Genomic DNA, 25325 nt, shown 5'->3' with positions numbered 1-25325 from the left:
TTTTCTAAAGTGTAATGAATCACAGAATTTTAGAATTGGAAGGGTGCAATCATCTAACTGGTACTGATCATCTAACTAATCCTCATTTTATGGTTGAGGAAAGTCCAGTACAGTGCAAGTTTCAAGGAAGAACCAGACCAGGCCCAGAGCCACTACCCAGTCCAGGCCGTAGAATACACGAAGCCCCTATGTAAAGCCCCCTCTGCTTCACCAGTATACATGGAAGTGCCTGTCTAGAACTAAACATAATATTGATACATTGAGAGTAGAGGCTTTATTTACAATGATACTCAAACAGGATTTAGCAAAAGATCCTCTTCCTCCTTATTTCATCAGCATGGGCTGTACTTCATAAACAAAAAAGAAATATCCTGGGGGCAGGAAGTGAACTCTCTCCTCAGATATGTTCTCTAAATCCAAATAAGTTCCCTGCTCCCCAGCTCTTAGAAGCATAGTTGGTAGACATTTTATTAGCAGCTGTGATTCAAACTCCTGCATCCCACTGCGGAACATGTCCAGGGAAGACATCAACACTGGCCGGGAAAAGTTCAGGCTTTCACCTCACTCATGGCCTCCATAAGGCGAACGCTGTTGGTGACTGCTGTCGTCAGAAAAATGAACCTGTACCCTAAAGAGTCAAAAGCAACACCATACATGACTGAGAGCAGATTTAAGCCCCCTAACACCAGCCATGTCAAGCCCCTCCAGTTCCACGGCCCTGGCTGGGTTAGAGCACCAGTTTATAGTCATAGATGCGTCAGTGCCATGCTCCTGGGCACAGCAACTTGCCATGCTTCGTGGAACTGGGCTTCCTGCTATTCAGCCCACAGCAAGATGGCAGCAAGTGGTACCCAGAGGCCATTAAAGAAGCCTTCTTGAGGGCTGCCCTTTGTCCCCCAGATCCCACGGAAGCCTGATCTCACCTTTCTCTCTGCCCAGGAACCGGAGGGCTGAGATCTCAGAGAATGTGCAACCACCCAAGAACACCACCAAGATGAGGCGCAGGGACTCACTGGAAGCCTTGTCTTCCTTGGTCATGTCTGCAAAGACCAGACCAGACTCAGCTCTTCACGGGCACTACTGGATGATGCATCCGGCCCTCCTCTCGTTTCACCCCGCCCCCACTGGGCAAGGCCACGCACCTGTGAATGCCAGCTCACTGCAGTTGAGAAGCCGCACGACTTCGTCCAGGCCCTGCCAGCTTTGCCGCTCCAGCACCTGGGAAGGCACAAGCGCTAGTTTCAAGTCTAGCAGCAGCCAGACTGTCACATTTCTTGCTAGTCATTCAGGTAGTTAAAAGTTGGGCCAGGCCAGGGACTAAGAGAAAGCAGAGAGCATGAAATATGAACAGGAGCGAGCCACTCTTTCTCACCTGCTCGATGATTCGGCAGCTGAGGGGCACGTAAGCACCACTGAACACATACGCCATGTCACGTGGCACTTTCAGATCATACTCGCCATCCACACGTGGGATCTAGAGGGCAAAGGGGACTGTATGAGGCAAGTGACCACTCAGCCCTCCAGTCCTTTACAGGGTCAGAGAAAAGTGGCATGCCCCTAAGAACAGTTCTTACTTCAACTAAAGTAAGAACCAGCAATAGCCTTGGAGGAAAAAGAAAAAAGAATCCATAACCAAAGATGAAAGCTGTTCAGTGCCTGCTGATCCTCTTGAATGCGTTTCCATGCTCGCTGGAAAGAGGGACCCCTTCTGACCCTTCAGCAACATGGGACATGTCTGTCACTGAAGCGGCACTTAGTGTATTCTCTGACATTGGTAGGTGTGAGTTACGTGTTCATTAAATGAATGAGCCTTTGTGTCTTGCCTCATTATTAAGCTCATGCTATAATGCTACCACACAAAAGGATCTTTATAAAAACAAAGTGACAGAGAGGTTTTTGTGGGTTCAAAGTACTTCACAAAGGACTGACCCCACTGCCTCCCTTGTCCACCCCTGTTCTACATACCAAATTCAGCTTCTTGCTGATGGCGCGGAAATTGCTCCTCTTGGCCAGAGAACTGAAGGCATCAGTAATCTTTCCTGGGCAAGAAATCTGCGCTGGTTTCATCTAAGGTTTATGGATTAATGATGCTGCCACAGGTGATACCACTCAGGAAATGACAGGACCCCCTCTTCTCAAACAGCAGGACCTATCACATCTGAAGATCCCCCTCAAAGCCATTCACCTACAGTTCCCTGGAACTGATTAAGACAATCACCACCCTTCTCCCACCCGCAGTCTTCCTCCTCCTACAGGGTACCAGCCCTCTACTAAATGCAATCTACAGGGTGATCCTAGTTTACTGGTTAAGTGTACGGCCTTTGGAGTTAAATCTGACTTACTAAGGGGCCCTGAAGAAGTCACTTAACCTCCCTAAGCCTCGGTTTCCTCATGTGTAAAATGGAGATAATAAAACTTACCACACAGAAACTTTGCGAGGATTAAATGAGAAAGTGTATCTAAAAGGCTTAGCACGTCAGTGTTCAATAACTGGAAGCTGCTCTTACAAGCAGCAGTAGTGGCAGTAAGGACAGTAACAGTAAGGAATCACTTTCTCCTTCCCCAGCTCATTCTCTCCCCACCAGGGTGCTCTGCCTATTGAGAGAACAGGCAACAACAGCCGAGGAGGGTGAAAGGGGTTACCTGTACTCCCTGCTCACCTGCAGCCTTGTCCGTCACCAACTTGCTCACTTTACTCTCCACAGCTGTGAGGGTGTCCCCCGGGGCCTGCTCCGTTAGGAGCCCAGCTCGCCGCAGATTGGAGAAGGTTAGCAGGTGCTCGGGGCCATAGCTCTGAAGAAAATGCAATTCAGCTCTCTACCGAGCATTCACCAAGGGCCTAGCACTGTTAGGTGATATGGAGGTGGGGGAGAGGATTATGCGCTCTGTGTCCTAAGCAGCGCACACTTGTTTGTGGGGAAGATTTTCATATCAGAAATCACCAAATGCCAAACAAAGAATAAAAGCAGCATGGAACAATTAAAGATCACAGAAAGCTGTCGATGTAAGGAGGTGGGGAAGGCTTCACAGAGGAGGTAGGACTTGAGAAGGACCTGGAAGGAAAGGTGTATTGACGCCTCGCAAGGTGCTAAATAAAGGGAGAATCCAGGAGTAAGAACTCACCACTGGGCCCAACAGCTGAATTGTTCAAATTCCCCCCGCATTGGCCACATAAGAGGGGAGGAGAGTGAAACAAGGGTAGTGGGAAGGGTCTCTGCGTGCTGAAAGGTGACCATCCCCACAACCTCTGAGAGGGAGGCCGCATGGGAACAGGAGGGTGATGGGGACAGGAAAGGGACTGTTTCTTCTTTTGCCTCTTTCGAAAATGTCCAATGACCTCCCTCCACCAAGTTCCCTCAAGAACACAGTCTCCTGGCCTTACCTGCAGATACTGGGTTTTCAGGGATCGGTAATCCTTGGGGATCAAACCTGAGGGTAAGGAAGATAAAGGTTCATGAGCCAGTTGAGATGCCCTAAAGTGTACAAACCAACAAACCAACCCTCGTCCCCCCAGCAAAAAAAAACCCTAGTGAGAAGGAAGGAGTCAGTACATAACGCTAACCTTGCATCCTATGCAGTTGGTTCTAAATTGACTCCTAAATTTAAGCTTGCTTTTTGAAAGATATAGCCTGGATCTGAGAGCTCCAAGGAAGAGCCCTGAGGAAGGGACACTGAAACGAAAGCTAATCTAATCCGTAGTGGGGGGTGGGATGTGCCAGGAGGGAGGACAAGGGCCTTCCTGTGCGTTTCTCCCTGGCTATGGGCCAGTTTTCTGGGGAACTGCTCAACAGCTAGTGGGGAATAGGAAAAGTGTTCAAATGAGTTCCCAAAGTGCAGCCTTAGATGTTTTTCTCCACAGAGGTAAGAAGAAATGGACTTCCAACTACAATAAAGGGGATTTAGAATAAGCAAATAACGTCTTTGGGTAGAAAGCAACCTTAAAGAATATTTGCCAACTGGAAGACTTCAACATTCAAAACAAGTTGCCACGAAAGGTTGCAGAATCTGAGCTTTTAAAATGTTTATGAAATTGGTTTTTCCTGGACTGTATCTTGATTATGAAATCTTGTTGTGGGTAGGAAGCCAGATGGAATGATGAGAGAAATGCCGTTCAGCTCTACCCCTTTGCAATCCTACGATGGGACAGGCCGTGTGCCGGGAGCATTGAGGAGGGTGGATGTGGTCCTGTTTAGGGCTGGAACAATAAATTACCTTATGACCTGGGGATGTTTCACCCAAAACAAAAGCTGCTTTATTTTACAGGGGAAAGAATCCACGAGATTACAGGGAACTATCCCTAAGGTACAGCTTTTCAATCTGGCATCTTTGGTCCCTGGGGCTCACCGTTCTCAGTGATGGACAAAAGGCACATGAGGCGAAGGCTTTCTATGGGTGACACCTGCACAGGAAGGAAGAGTCAAGGAGAATTCAAGTTTCATAACACACGCTCTCTCCTCTTGCTTCCACTTGAGCCCCACCTCTAAACGCTGTTCCCAATATCTCCCCCCTTCCCACCTCACCTGCCGGTCTATGTGCTCTTCAATGTAGTTGGTGCTCTCACGGATGCTGAAGCCCTCCAGCAGCGCTGCAAATAATCAGAGGAGAGCCTGTTACTGGGGGAGCGGCTCAGCTGTTGCCATCTATGCTAATGGGCGTCTTGTCTCCCCATCCCTTTCTTCATCCTTGGGGTGGGTTAAGGGGCCCCCAGGGCTTCTAGCAGGAACCAACATTCCACACAGCCAGCGTCGGCTGGAAAGAGCCAGAGAGCATCTTTTCAGGTCGGGCTTGGACTGGGAGCCACAGAAGCAGAAGCAGGAGAAGTAGCCAAGTCACCATGCTCAGTCTTGATGAGCTCCTGGAAGTCCTGCTTGGTTTTCTTCTTCATGATGGATTCACAGGCCCCGATATCTGCAGACAGGACAAAAGGGGAGCTGACATATTCCTGGTTCTGGAAGAATGCCTCTTTATTGTCCAGAAGAATAAGGACCTCTTAAGGCAAAGTGCAGGAGCATTTCTTCACACTTTAGACCAAAGAAGAGCACTATTTTCCAAATGAACAGGGATCTCCTCCCAGATCTCCTCTGCAGGGTTCCCCTTGCCCTACCCTCAAGCTGAAACCTACGGAGACTCAGCAGGCGGTGCTCTTGCTTCAGTCCCTTGAGCTCCTGGGACACGAAGTTCTTCATCTGCTTTATGTCCATGCCTCTCCGGCGCTGTGGGGACATTCCCATGAGGTCAGCCCCTCTGCCCTCAGATGTGAGCAAACACTACCCTCCCTCAGTTCCCACCCACTGTAGCATCAGAAGGGGAGCCAAAGGGCAGCAGCCTGGGGAGCCACTGAGGAAACAGACGGAGGACCCGGGCTGGGAGCCTCACGTCATACTGGGCCTGCAGGTTCCGGGCCTTCTGGCTCAAGAAGCCAAAGACATTGGAGAAGTGCTCGTTACGAATCTCATTAAACACCTGCAAGGGGAATGAGACAGGAACAAATTACTATACAGACGCATACCTTGTTCCTTCCTGCCTCATCAGGGTAACAACAGCACAGGGAGAGTGCTCAGCTATTCTAGCAGAAGTACAAAGGAAGCTGAGCTGGTATCAGTAAGGACATGTCAAATCCCTGCTATGTGCTCTGGGTTGTGCTCTTAACTGGCTGGGTGTCCCTCTCTCCTGGGGACTCGGCCTCTCCTCCCAGTGCCGGGGCCCACAGCCTCATGGTGGCAGTGGCCCTGGGGAAATCCTCTGCCGGAACCCATGTGCTCACCTTGTCCTCGGCGTTGAGCAGCACCTTCAGACTCTTGTCAGAGGATGTGACTTCTGGGCCAAAGTCGACACTCCCTTCGAGAGCAGAGGAAACAGCTATGAGGATCTCTGATGAGTCCTTCCTTCCCCTCTCTTTCCGGAACTGCCATTAAAGGTCCCCAAGGGACTTCCCTAGTGGTCCAGTGGTTAGGACTCTGAGCTTCCAATGCCAGGGGCCCAGGTTCCATCCCTGGTCAGGGAACTAAGATCCCCCAAGGAGTGTCGCCCAAAAAAAAGAAATAAAGATTTAAACGTTCCCCCAAACTATTTGGAAGGCAGCAGTTCACTCCAAGCCTGGGTCTCTCCCACAAGTCCTGCACCCTCACCGTGGGAAGCCCCAGGAGCTGAGGACCCCTCTGTCTCGCTAAGATGCCACTTACCACACTTGACGCGGAAGGTGTCATCCACCAGACCCTCGTAAACCACCTGGGAGCAAAGTGCCGTCACAAAGTCCACGTCTGAAACCGAGATCCCCGACCGTGAGGGTCTTCCCCGATGCAGCCTCCCACCCAGTTTGCTCAATATCCACTCAAGTGCCTTCCATGGGGCCCAAGTGCCCACGCCCCCAGTCAACGCTGGCATTCACAGCCTCAACTTGAGGATCCCAGCTGTGCCATCATCTTTCCCATATTCCCGTATCTTCTAGGGTCGACAGATGAGAGGAGTGCCGAGCATACTTCACCTCTGTCCAGGAGAAAGACATGTCCAATTTCTGGCCTTCGGCCCTTGGTTTCACCATCCTCCTCCTCTTCCAGTTTCCTCCACAATTCATGTGACATCTGTCAGGCCCCAAGACATTCGCAATCTTATGTCCAGGTCCCTTGTGCAGCCCCACACCTACAGAACCCAACCCCTTTCCATGTGATCCTTCTCCTTGACCCCAAGAGAGGAGCTAATTATTAACGATATTACCTCTTCTACTCCCACCTGTTCCTACCCCTCCCCATCCTGCCCCACACCAGTGAAGGAGTCTCTCCGCCCCCAAAGATTTAGGGATGCTACCTAGAGGTCCTGGGCCCTTGCCATTCTGTTAGCCACACAAGTTCTCCCCTCTGGGGACCTACTCTGGAGCAATGAAAGCAAGGTAAGGAATATACCTCACATCCCAGATGCCCATGAACAATCCTTGGTGCTTAGAAAACAAGTGAATAGGGGCTATCAGGACATAGAACTGCTCACCTTAGCACATCTGCCAATTCCATAGCAGTTAGGGAAGGGTCCATAGAGTGTGCTGAGGAGGTGCAAGGCCTGTGCCACAGTGTTGATCCAACACTGATCTCCTTCCTGCAGGGACCACACGGGCCACAAAGATATGGATCAACCCGACAGATCCATCTGGAAAGTGGATAGGCCTAGAAGCCCTGAGCAGAAAGGTAGGGTCTGGGCAACGCTTGCTAAAGTCCATTTTCATTGGCCCCAATGGAAGCCCCATGAACCTCAAGCAGTGGTATTCCGTCTCCAAATTACTATCACTCATGATAAATTATGAGTTGGATGAAGGTTGAATCCATATTTCTAGCCCACAGGACCCCATGTCTGTCCCGACTCCTTGATGCCAAGACCCAAGGGCCCTGCATTTACCAGGAAGTAGTCCCTGAAAAATTCTGGTAGTTCCATGCTCAACAGATCCACATCAAGAGGCAACAAAGAGAAGGCCCATTCGTCACAGCTCACATCTGTGGGTACAGAGAGCATCAGTCTCCCTGCCGTGGCTCCACGTTAAGAGGGAAGCTCCACTACAGCCGTGCAAAAACTCCTGAGTGCCTGCCACACGCCAGGTACTGCACTGAGCACGGGATGCTCAGAGGTGAATAAGATACAGTCTCTGCCCGGAAGGGGCTCACAGACTGATAAGGAAAGGAGACATGTACGTAACAGCCTGTAATACAGTGGGATCTCAGTGGTGTGTTTTCATTAGAGTGTCGACCAAAAGTGCTGATGAAACACTCCTTCATTTATGCATTATTGGACAAATACTGACGGAGAGCCACATATGTGTGGTGCTAGGCTAAATACTGGGGACATGGTGGTAAACAGAACGGACATGCTCCTGACCTCTGGAGCTGACAAGGTAGTGAAAGAGTACACACCAGACAAATCTAACTACAGTTATATGCTCCAAAGGAGTAAAACAGCAACCTATGAGTACAAATATTTCAGGGATCTAACCCCAACTACAGGCACAGGAAAGACTTCCCTAAAGAAGAGACATTTGGCTTAGAATTTGAGTATGATTTGGGTAGGTAAAAAGCTGTAGGGTGAGGAATGTTCTAGGCAACAAGAACAGGTGTGTGAAGTCCCCAGGGCTGGAGGGTAGTGAGTCAGGAGAGAGGAGTGGCACATGAGGAGGCTAAAGGGCCAGGAAGGGGCCAGACTGTAGAGGCACAGGAGGCCATACTGAGGATCCTGGGCTTTATTCTGAGCCACTGCAGGATTTCCAGTAGGGAGGACGGCGACCAGGTTTGTGTTGCACAGAGGATGGAGTGAGGAATGCACACAGGAGGGAAGACACGAGTTTTGCTTGTGGGAGTCTTGGGAGGTAAGAAGAGAGCATCGGTGATTTTCAACTATAGCCCCACTAGTATTCTAATTTGGGGTCTTCCTTCCCATTCTCAGTACCCTCTCCTCCTGCCAGGCCAACAGGAATGAGGCAGGGAAAAGAAGGAGATGGGTACAGGGAACAACCATCACGGCCTTCTTCCACACGTCCTCCCCCTCTCCACTCATATCCGACTCCTCTCACCTCCATAGATGCCCTCTTCCTCAAGCACCATCTCGCAAGCATAAAACTGAAAGAGAAAGGGGGGCTGATTAGTAACCCCCTTCTCCATTCTTTCCATTTCTCTGGAGTTCCTCTGTGGTCACTGATGAGGACCACACTTATTCTCTTTTTTTTTTTTTTTTTTTTTTATGCGGTACGCGGTCCTCCCACTATTGTGGCCTCTCCCGTTGCGGAGCACAGGCTCCGGACGTGCAGGCTCAACGGCCATGGCTCACAGGCCCAGCTGCTCCGCAGCTGGTGGGATCTTCCCGGACCGGGGCACGAACCCGTGTCCCCTGCATCGGCAGGCGGACTCCCAACCACTGTGCCACCAGGGAAGCCCAAGGACCACACTTATTGAACCCAGTGAAAAAGACAAAAGAACCCAGACTCTTAGATCTAGAAGGGACCACTGGAATCACTGGCCCAACGCTTTGTTTCCTTTTCAGCCATTTCATTCACTTATTAAGTCAATTGCTTTTTTCTCCCTGATTGACTAGAAAAGCTTTACAAAGGAGAAAGTATTAGCTGTCAGGGAAGGGTGGGTCCTGCCAGCAGAGACGGGAAGCAGGGCATGACAGTGCTATAGAAACAGAGGAGGAGGAGCAGGTGGAGGTAAAAAGCAATGGTGTGGAGAGAGCAGGGATGGAGTTCTGGTTAGGACATGTCCATGGGACCTCTGCAGACACCGAGGGAGGTCTGGACAGACAGCCTTGGGGGCTAAAGGCACATACACTGCATTTAAAGTGGACAGCTTGTCCAAAAGAACACACAGAGAGAAGAGAGCTTAGGATAGGACTCTAGGGAACCAAAATTAAAAGGGTGCACAGTCCAAGACCGGGCAGAGAAGACCGAGAAAGAATACATAGAGAGGTGAGACTAGGAGAAAACAGCACCCCTAAATAGCACCTCTAAAGACAGAGTTTCAAGGAAGAATGGGCAACAGTCTCAAGTGCCAGGGAAGTTAAGTAGGAAGAGCATGACATAGACATCACTGGATTTGACAACGGAGATCTTAGGCGACTAGATTAAAACATGAAGGTGGGGGCTTCCCTGGTGGCACAGTGGTTGAGAGTCCGCCTGCTGATGCAGGGGACACGGGTTCGTGCCCCGGTCCAGGAAGATCCCAACATGCCGCGGAGCAGCTGGGCCCGTGAGCCATGGCCGCTGAGCCTGCGCATCCGGAGCCTGTGCTCCACAACGGGAGAGGCCGCAACAGTGAGAGGCCCACGTACTGCAAAAAAAAGGTGAAGGTGGATGTGGGGAAGCAGAAGCAGTGGCAGCAGATAATTCTTCAGTCTGGCCACAAATTAAGGGAGAGTCACTGTCAGGGACAAGAGATGAGGAGAGAGAACTGTTTAGAAGGGATAGATATGGTTGAAGACATAAAAGAGTCTACTTGATGAAGCAAGAGAGTGGAGAAAGCAGGCAGGGATGGGGCCAAGAACACAGGTGAGCCTCCGCTCTTAGATGGGGAAAGGCCAGTGTCTCGTCCTCCTTTTTTATTTTTTTATTTTTTGTAAATTATTTTCTATTTTTTATTTTATGTTTTTTTGGCCATGCTGCATGGCTCATGGGGATCTTAGTTCCCCACCAGGGATTGAACCCACACCCTTGTCAGTGAAAGCACAGAGTGCTAACCACTGAACCACCAGGGAATTCCCTCATGCTCCTTTGAGACAGGTGGGAAAAGGGTGAAATATTTGGAGGTAATGAGGAAGAAAGTTGAGGGCACTTCTGTCTGATAATGATGATGACAATAATAATCGTGGCTGTGTATTATTTGTTTTACATGTACTAGGCATTGTTGTCAGTATTTTAAAAGCATTACCTCTCTTGATCCTCATAATTACTCTATGAGGTGTGGAAGATTAATGCTTGGTTCGCCTTATTTTACAGTTATACAGAAGAGTCCTATTCATCCCTCATTCATTTATGTCAGTAAAACTGAAATCCTATAGGCCTTTTTTTGGCCACGCCACACGGCATGCAGCATGTGGGATCTTAGCTCCCCTACCAGGGATCGAACCTGCGTTCCCTGCAGGGGAAGCAAGGAGTCTTAACCACTGGACCACCAGGGAAGTCCCTATGGACCTACTTTTAATGCTAACTAACTGAATTCCATAGCCCAGTTTGAAAACTGCCAATCTTCATAGTTAACAAAGGGAGTCTCAGTAAGAGAGACAGATTTCCTCTTCCCTACAGCTACTAAGGAAGACATCATCCTATGATGGAAAATTAGGTCAAAGAATTTGATCAGATAGGGTGTTAGAAAGAAAAAATTCATGAAAATATCAATTTTTCTTTTTCTGTGTGATATGGAGGCTTGTAGCATTATTTGAAACTGTTACCAACTCGTTCTATTCCCTGTTTAAACAAGTCTGTCCTTGGAAGTATAATTTGAAAAAAAGGTTCTTGTAAGACTCCAAAAACTAGAAATTACTGCTATAGCTCTTTTAATGACATTCAAAAGTATCCTGTAATTTTGATTGGTTATTTTACTCAATAATTTTCTTGCCCTAGTAATAATGTTATACTTGATATATTTGTATTCCTAAACAGGATAAATAGCTGTAAGACTGTGCCATTGGGAATTCCCTGGAGGTCCAGTGGTTGAGACTCTGTGCTCCCAATGCAGGGGGCCCGGGTTCGAGCCCTGGTCGGGGAACTGGATCCTACATGCATGCCCCAACTAAGACCCCACAGACCGCAACTAAAGATCCTGCATGCTGCAACTAAGACCCGGAGCAGCCAACTAAATAAATAAACATTTTTTTTAAAGAGGGACTTCCCTGGTGGTGCAGTGGTTAAGAATCCGCCTGCCAATGCAAGGGACACAGGTTCAATCCCTGGTCCAAGAAGATCCCACATGCCGTGGAGCAACTAAGCCTGTGTGCCACAACTACTGAGCCTGCGTTCTAGAGCCCGAGAGCCACAACTACTGAACCTGCATGCCGCAACCACTGAAGCCTGCACACCTAGAGCCTGTGCTCCACAATGAGAAGCCACCACAATGAGAAGCCCGAGCGCTGAAATGAACAGTAGCCCTCGCTCGCCGTAAGTAGAGAAAGCCACCGTGGAGCAATGAAGACCCAACGCAGCCAAAGAATAAATAAATAAATAAATAATTGAAAAGTAAATAAATAAAAAATAAAAGCATTACCTCTCTTGATCCTCATAATTCTATGAGGTGTGGAAGATTAATGCTATGTGCTCCTTATTTTATGGTTACACAGAAGAGTCCTATTCATCCCTCATTCATTTATGTCAGTAAAACTGAAATCCTACAGGGCTACTTCTTTTTTTTAATTTTTAAAAATTAATTAATTAATTTTATTAATTTATTTTTGGCTGTGTTGGGTCTTCGTTGCTGTGCGCGGGCTTTCTCTAGTTGTAGAAAGCAGTGGCTACTCTTTGTTGCGGTGAGTGGGCTTCTCATTGCGGTGGCTTCTCTTGTTGTGGAGCATGGGCTCTAGGCGCCTGGGCTTCAGTAGCTGTATCACGCAGGCTTCAGTAGTTGTGGCTCGTGGGCTCTAGAGCGCAGGCTCAGTAGTTGTGGTGCACAGACTTAGCTGCTCCGCAGCATATGGGATCTTCCCGAACCAGGGCTCGAACCCGTGTTCGCTGCATTGGCAGGTGGATTCTTAACCACTGCATCACCAGGGAAGTCCCTATAGGGCTACTTTTAATGCTAACTAATGGAACTCCATAGCCCAGTTTGAAAACTGCCAATCTTCATAATTAACAAAGGGAGTCTCAGGAAGAGAGAGAAAATTCCTCTTCCCTACAGCAACTAAGGAAGACACTGTCCTGTAATGGAAAATTAGGTCAAAAAATTTGATTAGATAGGGTGTTAGAAAAAAATTCATAAAAATATCAATTTTCTTTTTTTCTGTGTGATATGGAGGCTTGTAGCATTATTTGAAACTGTTACCAACTTGTTCTATTCCCTGTTTAAACAAATCTGTCCTTGGAAGTATAATTTGAAAAAAAGGGTTTTGTAAGACTCCAAAAACTAGAGATTACTGCTACAGCTCCTTTAATAACATTCAAAAGTAACCTCTAGGGCTTCCCTGGTGGCGCAGTGGTTGAGAGTCCACCTGCCGATGCAGGGGACACGGGTTTGTGCCCCGTTCCGGGAGAATCCCACATGCCGCGGAGTGGCTGGGCCCGTGAGCCATGGCCGCTGAGCCTGCGCATCCAGAGCCTGTGCTCCGTAGAGGGAGAGGCCACAGCAGTGAGAGGCCCTCGTACCGCAAAAAAAAAAAAAAAAAAAAAAGTAACCTATAATTCTGATCGATTATTTTACTCAATAATTTTCTTGCCCTGGTAATAATGCTACACTTGATATATTTGTTAAACAGGATTAATAGCTGTAAGACTGTGCTATCAATCTTCAAATGATCTTCAAAGGAAGATCATTGGTTCTTTCCTCTTATTCCTTTTAAACGATGAGAAAACAATATAAGCCTATGATTCCTCTAGACTTCTTAATAGAAACTGAAAGTCACCTCATTTAAAAGAGATAAGTACTATTATCAACTCCATTTTATAGATGAGAAAACTGAGACACAGAGCAGTTAAGTAACTTATCCAAGATCACACAGGTAATAGGTGCTAAAGCATGGATTCACAGCCAGACAGTTTGGCTTCAGTGTCTTTAGTCTTACCTACTGCTTCTATTTTCTTTAGAATTTTCTTGGGAAAATTGCAAAGAATAAATCCCTGTCCTTTCAACTTTAATTTCTACCTGCTCCAAGTGTGGCATGCACTACTTGGTATAACTGTATAGTCCTACGACGGGCAATGTATAGACCTGGTACATCATTCCTCCCAATCAATCAGGTTGAGGATGTACCTACAATGCACCCCGTTGATGTGGGGATGGCAGGGGAGCTTGATGGAATCGAGAAACAGAGATACTATGACAGATCACCTAACACTTACTGCAATTATTGAGGTAAAGATGGAAGAAACCTAGTATGGCTATGTTAATTCACTCTGTGACTGTGGGCTTCAGTTCCCTCAGCTGCTCCAAGCTTAGAGAACATTTTACTGCACCCTGTGTAAGAAAAACCTCTTCCAAAGTACACTGGCATGGTTCTGATAACCCGAGGGCAGCCCAGCCACATGCCTTCGATGAGCATGGGGCGGGGGGTGAAGATTTATTGTGTTTGTTATTAAAGGGATATAGGGAGAAAGTCATTGAAAAGCCATAACATTGTGCACCATTACTATATAGGAATTGGTGTTAGAAGGGATACATAGCAGGTTCTACTTCAAAAATGTCAATCTTTTCACTTAAAGAAATCTATGTAGAGGACATCTCTCACAACTGTACAATCTACATTCGGGGCAATTTGATGACAGACTCTCTGCTACCTTAATAAAAAGATGGTCACAGGTATTTTGCTCAGTCACCTATAATTTGCTTTGAGGGAGATACAGCTATATAGTGTTGGCCCCTTACCCCTTCCTAGTCCCCAATCCTGTTCTACCCGATGTCATTTCCACCAGGGTCCAAACTCACCTTCTGAGGACTAAAGATCACTTTGTATTTCCGAGTTCGGCCAGCCATTTTGTCAGCATTGACAAGATCTACAGACAGAAAGGATGCAACTCAAAAGCCATGGACCTTTGTTAGACTAGAAGTAAGGAAGCAGAGAGCCTCTACGAGGAGTATGGCCTACCCAAACAATTCTTTTCCTATTAAAGGGTTCTTATGGTCAGGGTCCTTAGACCTTCCCACCCTTTCCCAGGTCTTAGTTATAATGAACACCATGGCACACTCACTGGCAATGTACCGCATATTCTTGATGCGAGGTCGGACCAAGAAGCATAATCTATGGGAGAGAAGGGGGAAAAAAACCTCAGTGAAGAAAAATCATGAAGTTGGTGATAGCAGCTTAGAAGAAACTTAAACAATGCCAACTCTTTCACCATTTGCTACAGTTCTCACCGCAGCCAAAGCCCTGCCAGCTCTTTTGGCTCACCGCATACCAAACACACAAGACCCAGGACTTCCCTGGTGGCGCAGTGGATAAGACTCTGCGCTCCCAATGCAGGGGGCCCAGGTTCAATCCCTGGTCAGGGAACTAGATCTCACATGCATGCTGCAACTAAGAGTTAGCATGCCACAACTAAGGAGCTGGCAAGCCAAAACTAAGGAGCCCTGGAGCTGCAGCTAAGGAGCCCGCCTGCTGCAACTAAGAAGCCCACCTCCCGCAACTAAGACCTGGTGCAACCAAATAAATAAATAAAATTTTTTAAAAAATATGAGTATATAATTAAGAGTTTAAACACACACACACACACACACACACACACACACACACAAGACTCCCCTCGATAAAACAGGTATATCGTGGTGGGCTGGGGGCACTTAGCACTTATTGGCCTTATGGTGGACCCAGGAGTTCCTGCTCTCAAATAATTTACAGTCTATTGGGCAAAATAAGATGCACATATGTATGGAGTATATTAACAATCAAGTGTTAAAAAACAATACAAGAAAGTATATAAAATAGTGTTCTTCAAACTGGGGTTCATGGATGTATTCTCCATGTATCTAGGAGAATTATTTCCTCTAAGGGAGGGTATACATTGCTTAAGTTGAGAAGTATTAAAAATAAAAACAAACATCAGACAACAGGCAGGATGTGACTGTGTACCAGGTGAACAGGACAAACACTGAACCCCATGCAAATCTAGAGGAGGAGAAAATCACCCTGGAATGGCAACTGACAGCTGAGTGCAGGAGGTGGGGCTGGATTCTGAAGGCTGGATATTTGTCGCAAGAACAGTGAGGAGAGGAGAGAATTTCAGGCAGAGTGGGTGGAGTGGCCAAAAACACGGAGGTACGTGTGCAGAGCCTGGAAGCACGCAAAAGTGCGAGCTGAATAGTGGGGACATGAAAGAGACCAGGCTGGAAAGGGGGTGAGAGGCCTCCCTGGAGGCAGCCTTGGAATCTATGACAAACAATGAGGACCTCACTCGGTAAGTAAGGGAAGCCTTGAAGGTTCTTCAGGAGAGCCCAATGAAAATATTTTTGAAAGATTAATCAATCTGGTTAGAGATGGTAGATTGGGTTAAAGAGAGATGAGGACAAGGGAGGGAGAAACCGCAGAAAGGGAGACCAATTAAGAGGCTAAAGCATAACCTAAGGATGAATTTGTAAAAGAGGAGGGAAGCGAACCATGTCACAAACATCATGGTGCCAGATCTCGGCCAAGGACCAATCAAAGGCAAATGTGTAGGGACCTCCTCCAGCTTGAAGCCGAGACAGAGTCTCCCAGACACTCACTGTTCACTGGAGCTGAAGGCTGGCTTGTTCTCCACTTTGTACAGCTTGTCTACTTCATGTTGCTACAGAGAGAATCCAACAAAACAAGGGACATAAGTGTGCTTGGAAACCCAAAGCCTGATACAATGACAGGGGTCTTCTGGAAGGGCTTCCTCCTATTTACACTAATTCTAGCAGTCAAAGTACCTCCCTGACAACCATCCCACTGAACCTTCCTCAAACTGTCAATAGAAAACCCTAAAATAAAACAATTCAAAAACAATACAAAGAGTATCAATCCCCCCTTGTCACCGTAACTCTGCCATCCCCTATTTACTGTAACTCTGCCATCCCCTATTTACCCTATAAGGGTAGTCACTCTTCAGTAATATGTACTGTTCATCAAAAGAAAAACTGCTTAATAGGAAAGAAGGGCCTGATCCACGTGGAGAAAGGGGCAGGTACCTTTAGGATGGAGACATTGGCGATTCGATCCAACGGGCTCATGAGATCTGCCTCAATGAACAAGTCCTTTTTTCCTGGAAGCTGAAGGAGACACAGTATCTTGGGTTACTCTTGGGTCACACAAGCTCCCTCGGCTGACAGCTCATCCAGCCATCCATTTAATAGAAGCACAGTCTCTGAGTTGGAAGGGCACTAGACCTCATCTACCCCAGCACCTTATTATTTTTTTTTTTTTTGCTGTACGTGGGCCTCTCACTGCCGTGGCCTCTCTCGTTGCGGAGCACAGGCTCCGGACGCACAGGCCCAGCGGCCATGGCTCACGGGCCCAGGCGCTCTGCGGCATGTGGGATCCTCCTGGACCGGGGCACGAACCCGCGTCCCCTGCATCAGCAGGCGGACTCTCAACCACTGCGCCACCAGGGAAGCCCCCCCAGCACCTTATTAATTGCCTATATCCACAGCTGACATTTCTCTACATATTCACCTATTTTGTCTTCTCATTTTCTGTACCAGTGGAAAGATATTTCACCTTCTTTCTAAGGTTAAGTCCTTGCCACTCAACCCTCCTGCTCGCCTGTGACCTTGTTCTACATCATTGCTCCTCTACTCCACCGCCTCTTCCACTGTCTCCTGATAACCGAATCGATTTCCTGCTGAACGAAGCCAAACAAAACAAAACCACACCGTGTATCCTCCAGCCCCTCAACTAACTGCCAAATATCTCTTTAAATGGCATTTTTCTTCTAATTACAAAAATAACCTAATGTTCAAGGTGGAAAACTTAACCCAGGACAGTCCTCACCCTCACACCCACTCTCTCACGCCAAATCCCTGTCTTCTGGTTCCCGCTTCATCACTCCTGATGCTGCCCTTTCATCTGTCCAGAGGAAGGAGAGGTCACACTGAGCAGAAGAGAGGGGGAAGTCGTTGAAAGTTTCCTCTCAACTAGGCTTTGACAAATGGGTAGGATGTTGGCAGTGATAGATTGAGATGGCAATCTAGCAAAGGCCAGGGAAAGAGAACAGGCTGAACGGTAAGGGCAGAACAAGCAATTCAGTTTGCCTGATGGGTAAGGTACATGTAAGGCAGTGGTCCTCAACCAGGGCTGATTTTGCCCCCCAGGGGACATTTGGTAAAGTCTGGAGACATTTTGGGTTGTCCACCTTGGGGCAGGGGGTGTTACGGGCATCTAGTGGGTAGAGGTTAGGGATGCTGCTAAATATCCTACAATGCACAGGACAGTCCCACCACAAAGAATTAAGCAGCCCAAAATGTCCATAGCACCAAGGTTGAGAAATCTTGATGTAGGGGAATGGTGTGAAACAAGACTGAAATCTTTGACAGGAATTAGAGCATGAAGCGTCCTAAATGCCAAGTTAGGGAGTTTGGTGTTGATCCTCTACGGAACAAGGAAAAATAGAAAGCTTTTGTACACTGAAGCATCCAATCAGCTGGGAATTTTCATTAGGTAAATCTGGGAACTGTGGGTAAAATGGATTGGAGACATGAGAAACTAGAGGTAAGGACTACACTTATGTGGTTAATGCAACAGTCCAAGCAGCCCAAGGACTTCCCTGGCAGTCCAGTGGTTAAGACTCTGCGCTTCCACTGCAGGGGGTGAGGGTTTGATCCCTGGTCGGGGATGCGCGGCATGCCACGGGGTGCGGCAAGAAAACAAGAGACAAACAAGCAGCCCAAGCCTGTGGTAATGAATGAGGACCTGATTTAGGCTGCTGGCGATGTGAACAAAAATAGGTTTTTTAAGAGATACATGGAACATGTAATCGAATTTTTAAAAATACTTGAAAGAAATTAACAGTGTTAACAGTGCTTGTATCTGATGGTAGGGTGGTAAGTGATTTTTTTGTTCTTTACACTTTATCTTCTGCATTTTCTAGAATTTGTTAGTGCTATTTTATAATCACCATTTAAAAAGTCAGGTATAGGGCTTCCCTGGTGGCGCAGTGGTTGAGAGTCCACCTGCCGATGCAGGGGACCCGGGTTCGTGCCCGGTCTGGGAAGATCCCACATGCCGTGGAGCGGCTGGGCCCATGAGCCATGGCCGCTAAGCCTGCGCATCCGGAGCCTGTGCTCCGCAACGGGAGAGGCCACAACAGTGAGAGGCCCGCGTACCGCCAAAAAAAACAAAAAAAGTCAGGTGTAAGGAAATAAATATCCACAGGACTCAGCAACTGGTTTAGTTAAGTGTGAGGAGGGAAGAAGAGTCAAAGATGATTCTGAGGTTTCAAGCCTGAATAGCAGTGTCCATTAATAAGAATTAAGTCAGAGGAAGTTAGTTTGAAGAGGACATTACTGCACAGAAATCCACTCTGGCCACGTTAAGTCATCCTTGTGGGCAGCTCTTCCTCAGGTCATTCTATTTACAAGTTTCTATCCTTGGTCTCATTTACTCTCTTTCATGGGGATCTCACCTGAACTAGTGGTTCTAACTAGCATCTCTTTTCAATTCCTCAGACGTTTGTTGCGTGTCTTTCATGTGCCAAACATAGTGCTACCACTACAGGACATATTACAGAGAAATAAAATATGGTCCCACATCCCCTGAGGTTCTCCCAAGTCCCCATCTTTACCCTAGCTGCAATTCTACCTTTCTATCTTCTGATGTTACAAGCAGTATTTCCTCCTAGCATCTTAACTTCATCCTATCCGAACCCAAACTACTCAACTTCCCCCACCAAAACTGTTCCTCTTTCTAATTCTTTTTCTCATTTCTATTCAATGTTCATGCAACAAATATTTATTAAGCACATGCTAAGTGCCTGACTCTAAGCTAGGTACTCACTCGGTATACATGTTGAACAAAATAGGTATGTACCGGTCCTCAAGGACCTTCCAATCTAGTGGGGAATATGAACATTAAACAAGACTATATATGTAATCCATTAAAATTACAGTAATAGCATTACTTTCTTATTAGCTCAAGTTAAAAATGTCAAACTCAGCTTTGCTTCTCCCTTAACCTTTACGACCAATGAATGTCTTTGAGTCTTTGACTCAAAAAAACCCATCAATTCCTTTCATTTCCACTGCCACTAATTTTGCGTGGGCCTTTATTACTTCAGTCTGATCTATGGTCTCCTCACTGGCCTTCTTGTTTTGCCCATTTATCCAACTTCACAATGGCTATTAGAATCATCTTCAAGTATTGTTTCATGTCACATATTGGGGAAAATTTTTCAGTAGCTGCCTAATGCCTATTGTGTAACTTCTCATCCCTCTCTTCTCTGTATTACATGCCTGTCCTTCCCTGGTTCCTCAACTTTGCTCCTACCAGTCCATCTGCCTGGAACATCCTCTCCCATCTCCAAGGAAAATATGCTCATCTTCACACTCCAGCCCCTTGAAACTCCTAGATCACTCCAGCTAGAAATGATTGTTTCAGGCACCCTAGCTATCACTCTTTCACCACATGATACCCTGTGTGTGGTAATTTGTGTTTCATACTGCTCCCACTGGAACGTAAGAACCCTAAGGACAAAGTTGTCTTAACCATCTTTCCATCCCCAGTGATGCCTGGCACTAGTGGTGTCTCCCTTGTCTGTATGAAAAAAAAGCCGGGGGGGGGGGTGGATTTCCATTAACTCTCTGGCCAGATCGTCCCAAGTTTCCCTCCCTGAGTGCTTCATTTTGGACCTGCCACAGAAGCTCCAAGGACAATACCAAGGGCCAAGAGCAAGACCAAGGGAGCTCAGTAAGAAAGAACTATGCATCCAGCGAGTGCTGGCTGCTGATACAGTAAAGGCCCCCAGCGTGGCAGGCACTGACCTGCTCCAGCAGATAGATGAGCTGGTCTCGGGCCAGCCTCTTGAGCATGGAGAAGTCAGGCAGCTCTGGGGCATCCGGCCGATGGGGAAAAGCCATGGCAGCGGTCACCTGGGCCGCAGGGTGGAAGAAGAGGGACGCCCTCCGCTCTGAGAAGGCCGGCAGCACCCCAGGGTAAGCGCAGGATGGCTCTCCTTCAGGTAAGAGCACGGACTTCGAAAGAGCCCCCGAAGGGGCCCTCGCTCCTCGGCCACAATGGAGGAATGAATGGCCACCTCCTGGCCGGACAGCCGCAGCCTCGGGGGACCTCGCCTCAGGCTTGCAGCCACTTTGTCCCACCCCACCCCTCCCGGTCCACTCTGCCGGTCCGCAGGATCTCGGTCTACACCTGCAGAGATACCCGCCTCCTGCCAAAGAGAGGGACGACTTCCTAGACCTCCCGGAAGTCCCGTGCACTCTACCAGCGCTTAGCGTAACCGGAAAAGGACGGCGTCCTGGAAGGGACATTTGAAAACGAGCGGCAACGCGTCAAGGTTCAGTTTCATTCCTGACCAGAGGCGAGTGTTCCTGTGATAAAAGAATTATACCTTAAACTAACTTTGAGGGGTACACCCAATTCTCCTAGCTCACTCAAGCAAGCGATGGGCACTTGCTCGATTTTCAGAACTTGGTGAAATCGGCGAAACCAACTCGGAATCGGGAGGGCATTGATCACTGAGGATCTGGGCTGTCAATCAAATCTACTCCACAAATTTAGCTGCAGGCTGGGAGCTCTCTCGCTTCCGAACTGCGGGAGGCCAGACGTGTGGAGATGCGGGGCGGGTGTGAGGGGAGAGAAGAGGACCGCGTTAGTAGCCAATGGAAGCCAAGTCTCGCCAGCTGTGACCTTTCAATACGGAGTTTTGGCTCATTAATGAACTTCGTGGGAAAATGGGTAAATAAACTGTGGCATATTCATACAATAAAAATAACTGAATAAATGAAAGAAGCCAGACACGAGAGTGGCATCTGTATGCCATTTATATCAGGTTCTCGAACAGGAAAAACTATAGTGAAAAATTTCAGAAAAGTGATTGACTTTGGGGATGAAAATTGGGAAGAAAATAAGGGAATTTTCAGGGGTGATGGTAAAGATCTATATTTACCTTGTTAAAAAAAAAAAGCTTATGAGAGACATTATAATGGACAGATCCGGCTGACAATACCTAGACTCACTAATCAATCGTGACATCACATCATCATCTCCTGGTGAGATGCATGGGAAACACATGTTAAACCTGATCAAGCCTCAGGATCTAATTACCAGTTCATAGGAAATACAGAGGGTAGTGGAAACACGATAAAAGACATCAAAAGGATAAAATCAACCATGTCTAAAAAGCAGAAAATTATATGGGTCAAATAACCTGTCAAATGACAATGAGAAGAAAGTGGAAGGGGAAACTACTTTAGAATAAAAGACTTCTGGGACATAACAACACAATGCAATATTGCAATGTGTGGATTTTGTTTGGATCCTAATTCAAAGAAATCAACCAGAATATTATTAGGATATTAGCTGATAATAAGGAATTCCTAAAACTTTCAAGGTATAGTAATGGCTTATATGTCTATGTTAAAGAGGAGCCCCTATCTCTTTGAGACACAGACTGAAGTACTTACAGATGAAATAATATGATGTCTGGGATTTGCTTTAAAATAAGCCAAAGGGAGCTGTGGGGCAATGAAGAAAGATTGGCCATTTGTTAAATGTTGAAACTGGGTGATGGGTACACAGGGGTTCATTGCACTACAATATTCTACTTTTGAATGTTCGAAAACTTCTATAATAGAAGATTAAGCAACAAAACAAAACTTTTATGCTCACACTGGGCTTCAAGAGTTTGTTTAGTATTTTTTACTGAGCTTCCTCTCACCCCCTCCCCTTAGATCAAATCTCAGCGCTGCACAGACATGTAGAAGCTGCCCTTCACAGATGAGTGACATATACACCCTCCAGGTTGCAGGGATTTAAGTCCCTTCTGTTGTACAGTTTGCCAGCCTCTTGAGTTTGGCCCCAAGTTGCTGTGAGGTGCCCATTTCACCCACAGTTGCTTTTATTCCAGCTTGAGCAGTCTTGTTATCTGTTGCCTCCTCCACCAGATGCTGCACCTGCACCCCCAAATCTCCACCTCATCCAGTGTGATGTCAAAGTCCTTTGTTGTGTCATGAAACAGGACTGCCTGGGGATAGGGCACCATGGAGTCCTATGACTCCCACCCAATGGAACACAGGCTGAGTGAGTCCCCATTCACCTGTCCAGCCTCTCTGCTTGGGATGGGGCAGTGGGGGGCCGGGGAGAAGGGACAATTTCCCCAAACACCTCAATGACAGTGGGTTAGGATCTGAGACACTGTCAGCATAGAGCAGGAACAGGTCAACCTGCAGGAAGTTTAGGCTTTCTTGGCTGAGATCTGGATGCACAGGCTGGCAAAGGTAAAAGGCCGGGCTTTCTGCCATTGTGGATTGGCTGATTGGTGTAAGGTTTCCCAGCCATTTCTTCATTCACTCAACCAATATTGAAATCTATGTTGGGGGAATTCCCTGGCGGTACAGTGGTTAAGACTCTGCACTTCCACTACAGGGGACACAGGTTCAATCCCTGGTCGGGGAACTAAGATCCCGCCTGCTGCGTGGCACAGCCGAAAAAGAAAAGGGAGAAAGAAAGAAATCTATGTTGGGAGTGGAACTACAGCAATGAACACATACACGTCTCCTACCCTTATGGGATCTACCTTCTAATGGGGCAAGGTGGGTGATGACAAATAATGGATTAGTAATACATTTCAAATACTAGGGAAAATTAAACAGGGTGTGGTGATAGAACATGAAGGGAGCTGTTTTAGACTAGGGTGAAAAGGCCTATGAAAGTAACATTTGACCTGAGGCCTGAATGGCAAGGACCCAGCCAAGTGAAAATCTGGGGACAAAGAACTAGTAAGTGCAAAAGCCTTAGATTAGCATTTACAAGAATGGAAACAAAAGATTTAAGCTAGAGAGCATTAGGATGGTGCTGGATGAGGTAAATGGAAAACATATCCAAGCTAGCAATAAAAGCTTCTAATATTTCATAGTCCCCTGGGGAAAGGACACAAATGATTTGCAGGAGTTAGAAATGCATATTTAAGCAGTCAAATAGCATCTTGCTCCTCTAAGTTATTTTTTTAAAATAAATTTATTTATTTTTGGCTGCATTGAGTCTTCGTTGCTGCACGCAGGCTTTCTTTAGTTGCAGTGAGCGTGAGCTACTCTGCATTGCGGTACGCAGGCTTCTCATTGCAGTGGGTTCTCTCATTGCGGAGCACGGGCTCTAGGCACGCGGGCTCAGTAGTTGTGGTGCGTGGGCTCAGTCGTTGTGCTGCATGGGCTTAGTTGCTCTGCGGCTTGTGTGGGATCTTCCAGGACCAGGGATCGAACCCGTGGTCCCTGCATTGGCAGGCAGATTCTTAACCACTGCACCACCAGGGAAGTTCCTCCTCTAGGGTTCTAATGGCAAATTACCCTTTTAAAAATCGTAATTATATTGACGTTTTTATTATAAGTTACATGATAGTGACAGAGCAGTGAGAACAAGGGCCTTATCTGTCCACTGCTCTATTACCAGAAGCTGGATTCCCTAACTTTGACTGGCATGTGATAGGGCCTTGCCCATTTCTACTGAACAGATGCTCAAGTTAACAGTAATCAGTGATATAATTGCCATGAATGACATTTGCAATAGCAAGACACATGACCAGGCTGTCAGTGACGGTTGGAATATCAATGTTTTCATTAGGAAAACATCCTGCATGTATTTAAATTCTGAATAGCCAATTTTTGCTGGTAAATTGTTAAAATGAGACATTGTTGAGAACTGTCATTGGACTCCTATGTTGCTTGAATATGTCTCCATTAGTCTTTTGATAATCACTTTCTGATATTAATAAAGTATTCTAAAAGAATCAATGAATTAACAGAAATTATGCCAGGCAGTGATAGATTCCTGGAATTTTAGAAACCTTGAATTAGGAATCAGACCTAGGTTCAAGTCCCACTGCTGTCACTCACTTGCAGCTATGTGACCTTGGGCATATCCAAAAACCTTTGAGACCGTATTTGGGTTTTTTTTTCATGTATTTATTTACTTTCATTTATTTATTTGGTTTGCACCGGGTCTTAGTTGTGGCTCGCCGGCTCCTTAGTTGCGGCATGCGTGTGGGATCTAGTTCCCTGACCAGGGATGGAACCCCGGGCCCCCTGCATTGGGAGCACAGAGTCTTAACCACTGCGCCACCAGGGAAGTCCCAAGACCATATTTGTAAAAGGGATCTATTATCTATTCTTGCCTAAATCACAACACCCTTGTAAAAATCTGATTAAAGCTGTAAAATAAGATACTACTTAAGCTTTTGGAAGTGGCTGGAGGTTACGTTGAGAGCCTGTAGAGCCTTTGCCTGCTTTGCATGTTTTGTTTGGTCAAATCCCCACAGCCCCATTGTTTTAGAGCCCTAGCAACTAAAAGAGGAGCTGCTTTAGACTGGGTGTTTAGGGAAGGCCCAATGTCCAGTTTTTGGCTGTCAAAGTCCATCACTGAGCAGGGCTGATAGGCACAGAGCCCTTTATTAGGGATTCCTGTGGCCCCATCTCTCTCCCAATATTTAGACAAGGGACCCTTTGCCTCTTCCCTTCCCTTCACAGGTAAACCCTCCCAATCCCAGAGAGCATCAATCAACACAGACTGCTACATTTTACTTTATTTTGCACATAATGAAGATAACTAAGCAGTTCCAGAACTGTTAGTATTCATTAATCAAGAAGTAAATGAGGTGAGAAGACAAACTTTTAATTTCCTCCCAAACATACTGCAAGTATCACAGAAACTTGTAACAACACATGCAATACAGGCTGGTTTCAACATACAGAGAGCCCAAGCAAGAAGGGTGAGTCCTGAAGATCCATGTGGGTCATAGGAGGAGCAGTGCTCCAGGAGGCTGGAATCTACCCAGTCACTCACCCCGCTCCCACACAGAACTACCCTGTGAAGTTCTCTGCCCTTTGTCAGATTCAAATCCAAGAAGCTCTTTCATCCCACATTCCAGGCTCATCACTACCCCCCATTCCAAGGTGGTTAATCCACACACAGAAATCCAGGCAGAACCAAATATACTTGCCCAGCTGTGTTTCTTGTGGCATTTCCACAAGCCAGGCTCCAGC

The 25325-nt window shown here is 46.9% G+C and overlaps 1 protein-coding gene across 2 annotated transcripts; it reads right to left on the bottom strand.

Moving 5' to 3' along the window:
• Positions 1-256: 256 nt before the first annotated feature.
• Positions 257-20513, bottom strand: VPS33B (VPS33B late endosome and lysosome associated). 2 transcript variants are annotated; one of them, XM_065901442.1, is made up of 23 exons: positions 20097-20513; positions 16311-16391; positions 15867-15928; positions 14357-14406; positions 14094-14161; positions 8546-8591; positions 7384-7478; positions 6982-7086; positions 6485-6581; positions 6183-6260; positions 5765-5838; positions 5377-5463; positions 5123-5213; positions 4834-4908; positions 4521-4585; positions 4345-4399; positions 3383-3429; positions 2661-2793; positions 1966-2039; positions 1373-1474; positions 1143-1218; positions 924-1040; positions 257-628 (listed from the first exon to the last, which is right to left on the bottom strand). In XM_065901442.1, exons 1-23 carry the CDS (start codon positions 20190-20192, stop codon positions 549-551), a joined length of 1854 nt encoding a protein of 617 aa, XP_065757514.1. In that variant the 5' UTR covers positions 20193-20513; the 3' UTR covers positions 257-548. The 2 variants fall into 2 exon arrangements, with proteins under 2 accessions (XP_065757514.1, XP_065757515.1); XM_065901443.1 differs by lacking the exon at positions 16311-16391 and having other exon boundaries at positions 549-628; positions 20097-20192.
• Positions 20514-25325: the final 4812 nt, after the last annotated feature.

The sequence above is a fragment of the Phocoena phocoena genome, chromosome 2 (genome assembly GCF_963924675.1).
Source record: "Phocoena phocoena chromosome 2, mPhoPho1.1, whole genome shotgun sequence".
Lineage (NCBI taxonomy): Eukaryota > Metazoa > Chordata > Mammalia > Artiodactyla > Phocoenidae > Phocoena > Phocoena phocoena.
Note: the sequence above shows the minus strand (reverse complement) of the source record. Positions and strands in the feature narration are given on the sequence as shown.